This window comes from Corylus avellana, chromosome 9 (genome assembly GCF_965113065.1).
Source record: "Corylus avellana chromosome 9, dhCorAvel1.hap1.2, whole genome shotgun sequence".
Taxonomy (NCBI): Eukaryota; Viridiplantae; Streptophyta; class Magnoliopsida; order Fagales; family Betulaceae; genus Corylus; species Corylus avellana.
Window position 1 is genome coordinate 1,991,358 of NC_142498.1, and position 6,587 is coordinate 1,997,944.

At 32.0% G+C, this 6,587-nt stretch overlaps 1 protein-coding gene across 3 annotated transcripts; it reads right to left on the reverse strand.

Annotated features, from left to right (window-relative positions):
* Window positions 1–1,219: 1,219 nt before the first annotated feature.
* CM2 (chorismate mutase 2) lies at window positions 1,220–6,379 on the reverse strand. 3 transcript variants are annotated; one of them, XM_059605018.2, is made up of 6 exons: window positions 6,222–6,379; window positions 5,744–5,981; window positions 2,713–2,799; window positions 2,488–2,631; window positions 2,150–2,242; window positions 1,220–1,568 (listed from the first exon to the last, which is right to left on the reverse strand). In XM_059605018.2, exons 2-6 carry the CDS (start codon window positions 5,966–5,968, stop codon window positions 1,335–1,337), a joined length of 783 nt encoding a protein of 260 aa, XP_059461001.2. In that variant the 5' UTR covers window positions 5,969–5,981; window positions 6,222–6,379; the 3' UTR covers window positions 1,220–1,334. The 3 variants fall into 3 exon arrangements, with proteins under 3 accessions (XP_059461001.2, XP_059461002.2, XP_059460999.2); XM_059605019.2 differs by lacking the exon at window positions 6,222–6,379 and adding an exon at window positions 6,155–6,218; XM_059605016.2 differs by lacking the exon at window positions 6,222–6,379 and having other exon boundaries at window positions 5,744–6,079.
* Between the last annotated feature and the right edge of the window lie 208 nt (window positions 6,380–6,587).

Sequence of the window (6,587 nt, forward strand, 5' to 3'; positions counted from 1 at the left end):
TGGTGATTTTAAAAAGCGGAAGAATGAGAGAATGTACTATCTCATAAGAAATGCAATGCTTTCTAAGTTTTTATTAGGTTAAATACATTTTTGCCCAAGTAGTTTAACAATTATATTTTTTGTTCCCTCGGTTTTGTATCATAAATGGTACCTAAATAATGGTTAAAAATGAATATGGTACCTTCATCTAAATTTTGTCAAAAAATTGATAGAAATTCACATCAGCGCCCCATAGCCCTCTAGGTTGTTCAACCACCCCGAAGGGTTAACCCTAAATTTTTTATTTTTTATTTTTAATTGGCCTTTTGAGGTGGTTCGTCCACCCTAGCCCAAACGGGGGTAGCTAAAGTCACCCCCAAACCGGCCAAGGGTGGTTGGAGTCACCCCTTTTCAGTTTTTATTTAATTTAATTTTTTAATGTTTTTAATCATTTTAGTTTTTAAAATTTTTATTTTTTTCATTTTTAATTATGTATATGGACAGATGTCAAGTTTTTTGGTGTGCTGATTGATTTTCATCAATTTTTTAACGGAATTTAGACGAAGGTATCATCTTCTTTCTTAACTATTATGTACCATATGTGATACAAAATGAAACCGATGGGACAAAAAAATAAAACTGTTAAACCGCATGGGACAAAAAAGTATTTAACCTTTTTTTTTTCTTTTACAAAAGTTAGCTCTAAAGTGATGTTTCATCGTCTCATGTGATAGTAACACATTTTTCAAAATACTAAATTTTATTCATGATGACACATTATTTTAAAACTATTTTATATATAAAAGTAAGTAAAACACTGCTCTTTTAACATTATACGTTATGAATTCATTTTAATACCACGTAACATATTGACGGGTATTTGGCTTTGTTTGTTAACGATTTTTTCATTCTCTCATTTTTTTTTTTTTTTTCAAAATAAAGACATTAACAAACAACCTAAAATACAAAGCATTAAAAACAATTTTTACCTTGGCGTTACATCAAACATTTTTTCAAAAAAAAAAAAAAAAAACCCTCAAAAAAGCATTAACAATCATAGCCTTATAGTTTTGTAATGCCTGTATGATTGTATCAATAATTGGGGTTGTAAGACTCAAAAGCTTCATTTGTTTACCAACTTTGAAGGCATCATCACTAATGAGCACACATGTATCTAATCATGCAAACACATATTCACGAAGGTATAGTTTCTTAAATAAACGCAAATTTATTTGCGAAATTTATTAAAATGATGTTATCTTACAATCAAATATAGCAAAAATGTAAATGAGAAAATTTCGATTCTTCATAACATCATAATTAGTTGATACATGAAATGAAAGGGAAAGTAGGCTTCAATCAAGGCGGCGTAGGAGGTACTCAACTTGCACAAGCTTGGTTAGAGGCATCACCCACTCCGCATAGAGGCGAGAAAGAACTGATGGATCAACCTTGTACTTCCCGTTGCTGCCATCAGTCGAGTTCAAAGTCACTTCTTGCCCAAACACCATGGCCTTCTTGGCAACTCTCTTCTTCACTGCTTCTTCTACGCTCTCAACTGTCAACAGTTTCATCAGAGCATCTCTGTTCTGAAACAACCAACAAATTATCATACTAAGATGCATAATCATTTGGCCTGGTTGGATAAAAACACAAGCTCCATTTGTTAACTCCTTTTTTGGGTGTTTTTTGTTTCAAATAATTGTATTTAGTACACTGTCATACAACTAAAATGACTTGATAATGAAAAATAGTCAAATTGTATAACAATCTGCTAGACTTTGCCATTCAACTGTTATTTTGTTTTTTGTTCGCCCGAAAAGGCAAACACCGATTGATATCAATGCAAAAAGAACAAAGGACGATTCACTATCCTTGCAGCCACTGATATCAGTCATGATAAAAGCCTATGGTGAGAAGATGGTTCACTGTAAACAAAGGATACGATATCAGAGTAAAAAAGAAAAGTGAGAAGGGGTTAACAAATGGAGCCTGTTATTTTCCCTTCAGAATTAGCACAAACTAGGAAAATAAGATTTTCTTACAAAAATTTCTACAATATCTTCTCATTTTTCTCAAATGCTTGTCATGGAACTCATCATTATAAATATGATAATAATGAATTTAACTAATTGTTTTGCTGTAATGTTTAATGATTCATCCATAATACCTTGGCACGAATTGCAGGTTCATATTCTTTAGGGGATTCCTTGAATTTTACCTCAGCTACGAACTTTCCATAATGAATCCTTCTGGAAAGGGCCTGCAGGTAAAGGTCATATTACTCCTTATCAAAATATGATAAAAAAACACTCCTTTCTCATCCAGACATCTTCAAAACCTGAACTTACCAAATAAAATGAAAAAAAAAAAAAAAAAAAAAAAAAAAAAAAAGAAACTTTGCACAAGAAAGGGTGTCCAATTGATCATCAGCAGCCGTAAGGTGGTAACTTTGACAACAGCATAGTACAAAACGAAGGAAAAGTTACACAACAGAGACACCTTTACCTGTAAACACACAAGATCGCTAGCAGCAGTTGCAGCATAATTGCCATCATCACCCGGGACAGCAAACAATGCAAGCAGTTTATCAAAATAGAAGTCCCATATGGACTTGTTTATGTTAATGGAAGCGGCTGATGGATGCAAAACCTATAATGGGAATTAGATCAAATGAAAATTGACCTTATCAAAATTGAAAAGCAAAAACCAGAGTGTTGGTCATGTCATTACCCCCGTATGGTTTTGAGATGGCACAAGGGAGGCTGGTAAATCTTTTGGAAAAAATGGATTTTCTTCTGGGCTTGTAAATCTACCAGCCTGCAACATTCCAAGTCATGTTAGCAATAAAACTGAAGTAAGGAGTGATAGCATGATCCAAACCCGACAAGGCACTTCTGACTCATTGCCGTGGTTTTACCAAGTTTACATTTGACATTGGCTTATGAATCAAAAAAACATAAACATCCAGGACACATAAATTAAAGAAGAGAAGGCTAAAACAAACTAAATTAAGTCCAACGGAGAAATTTATTAGTTCAGTGTTAAGATTTTCAGATCCTGTGTTGAAATTATGGCTGACAAATTTTTATACGAATCACGAACCTAACACAAAATTAGCAGGTTAAGGTTGAAGGGTATAACATATTTAATTAAATGGGTTGCGTTAGAGTTTATCTATATAGTTTATACTCATGTTTTGATATGACTCGAACCCAACATGTGACATTTAAGTCTGAAATTGTTTGACATGGCCCGCGAATTCGACACAAATCCACTGCGAAATTAGCAAGTTAGGGTTGAGGGGGGTCTAGCCCATTTAATTAAATTAATCGAATAAGGATTGACCTATATAGTCTTAAATCCATGTTTCGACACAACCCGAACCCAACAAGCAAACACGAATTGCCATCTCTAATTGAAATGGTATTGGCTTGGGGTACTCTAAAAATCTATTTTGCTATTAGTCTACTCAAGGTGCTAAAATCTAATTCAAGCATTGGGATGCAAAGGCCCTGTTTGTAAAACAACATGGCACAACACGGCACTGATCATGCATTTTAAATAATTAACAAAAAATAATAATAATAATAATGATTAGTATTGAAAAGTTGAAAAATTTTATTTTGTAATAATTTTTTGATTTGAATAATAATAAAAAGTAAATAATGTTATATAAAAAGTAAGAATGTTTTTATGTTAATTTTTTGAAGAAAAAAAATTAAATGAATAGTGTTTAGGGGAGTGGTGGTGTTTGTTAAACACCACCAAAGGCTTGACAAGCCATTAACACCATCTTTGAAGCCGCATTGTAATTAAAAAATTGGTTGCACATTGTTCAATTAAATACTCACCAAAGAATACAACCATATCAAATTAAACTATAGAATAATGTTAAGAGAAAGACCTATGTTTTCTTTGTATCGACTCTTAAAATTATCATTTGATCAAAATTTACAAATTTATTGATAGTTTTAAAATACACATTAATTTTGAGATGACACAAAGAAGACATGGGTCTTCCTTTTAGACTTACGCTAAACTATATCCTTTGCTATGAAGCATGCATTGTCAATGATGCACCTAGAGAAACAATAAGCGACAAGGTCGTGGATATAAATAGACAAGAGTTTCAAAGCAAGGGCTATATCTTTTCCATGGAATTAAATCATGAAAATACTTTTCTAAAACAAAACCTAAATATAGAGAAATAAATTCCAGTGCCTAATTTAACTTATCAAAAAAAAAAAATATAGAGAAATAAAATCCTGTAATTTTTTTTAAGATAAGCTTGATAATTATTTTAAATGACTCAAAATATATCATCTCAGAATATCAGTTTCAAAAGTATCTTTATTTTTTTATTAATTCATTATAATTTATATGTTTTTAAGTTATATATTAAAATTATAAAATTTGAATCAATTAATTTAAAATAATAACAATTAACAATTACCGTAGTGGGGGTTTTCTTTTTAATTTATAATTTGATATCTCATAATATAAAATATCATCCACATTGTCGACAGCAAAAGAACAGAGAAAAGTGACCCCTCGTCGTCCTCGATGGGCCCAAATATTGAGGCGGTGGATTCCACATATCCACACGCACAACGCGGACCGTCCGATACACGACAAGCCCAATATACGGAATCTTTCGTACCAAACGATACCAAATAAAACGAACCACGACATAGAAAGAGACAGAACGAAAGTGGGGTTCCACGAGACCACCTTGAAAATCAAAATGTGATTTTAAATGGTTAAGAGTGCATTTCACACTTCCATCTTGCAAATTAAAATGTGATTTTAAATTAAATTATAGAAAATATATTATTTAGAAGTGTGTTTTTAAAAAATTGTAATATTAGAAAAAAAATTGCAATTTGAAAATAGTGATAATACTAGACATCTCAACACTTTTTCCTAAATTTTTTTTTTCCAAATAATCTGGTCCATTCAATAAATAAATAGATTTATATATATATTCTTAAATAAATGTGGGGTCCAGATCATTTGGAAAAAAAAATTTGAAAAAAAGTGTTAGAATGCCTGACATCCCTCTGAAAATGTATATGAATGCATTTTTAAAAACACACGATTATAAATGCTAAATTCAATTTTAGAGGTCAAATTACAATTCTGCAATAAAATTGGTATTTTTGAAAAGAAAAAAAAAAAAAAGCTAAGGTACCAATTTTTTTTTATTATCAAGAGATGAATACTAAAATAATGTATACATAGTTATTGGTAACAGTAGCATTTTTCTTGATTTTGATCATTTTCAATAAATAAATTTCACATCACTTTGGTACCCATGATATAAAATTTTGTACCCATTTTTAAATGAGGCATGTTACACAATTATTTTTCAACCATATGATTTTACAAATTCAATAGATCAATCATTAGATTTGTAAACTCATGTAAATCCTACACAAATTCAATAATAGATTCATCCATTCATTATGAAAAAGGTTAAAATATAATTAAAAAATAATGAATTCTATCATTTCTTATTTTTTAAGTCGTTCATCTTAAAATCACAAACACAAAAAAGACCCTTAGCGCAAAATTTTAATTTGGTGGTTTTAATAGGTAAATTTTTCTAGGCCTTCAAACCGATATTATTATTTTTATAATCACACTTTTAATCAACAAAATAAATAGTAAAAAAAAAAAACTCTACAGTAAATTTTTTTTACAAAAAAGGCATTTGTGACAATAGATCGAGTAATGGGCCGAGGCCCATAATAGCACATACCTTAGCTTGGAGGGCCTCAGTTTCATGAGCAACGAACTGAGCCAAGGAGCCAGTAAAGCCAGGAATTTTAGCGTAAGAGGCACTGTAGGTGGGAGAATTGATGGGGAAGCGAGCCCGCTCAATGAGGCCGAAAACGATTGTGTCTTCTTGGCGGATCAACGACCCTCGCACGGACTCGATCGTGGGCGCATTGGCCGAACCGGAATCCGAGAGTGCCTCCGCCATACAATTACTATCTCTGACAACAACACCATGATAAAACAGAAAAAGAATCAGTAATTGCACCACCATGTTTACGCGATTTTCGTTCTTTTTCTGTCAAAAGACCGAGAAGGCCAGAAGCAGAAGCAGAAGAAGAAGAAGAAGAAGAAGAATGCAAACATTGATAAAGTTGAGGAAAAAAATCTCTACCGCAAGATTTTCGTTGCCTTAATTAGAAGTCAATTTGCAACTACGAAAGGTCTAAGAGATAAAATACCTTGAATTCGGAGGAGAACAAACAGGCTGCAATTAGTGAGAAAGAGCCGGGAATGACGGCGATGGGGGTGGGTGAATAGAGCGGCTTTTGCGTGTGGTCCTGGCGTAGCGTGGTTGGGGGGTCGGCAAGCACTTGCTGAAGAAGGTATTTGGCTTTTCTTTTCCTTTTCTTTCCTTTATTTTATTTTTTTATTCGGTTCGTGAGAAAACGTGGCTTTTCTTTTACTTGGGAGGGGGGGAATGTTGGAATATATATAATATTCTTTAAAAAAAAAAAAAAAAGGTGTTGGAATATATAATAAACATTCATATAGTTTATGTAAATAATTAACGTATTATAATTTAAATTTAAATACATTAACTTAAT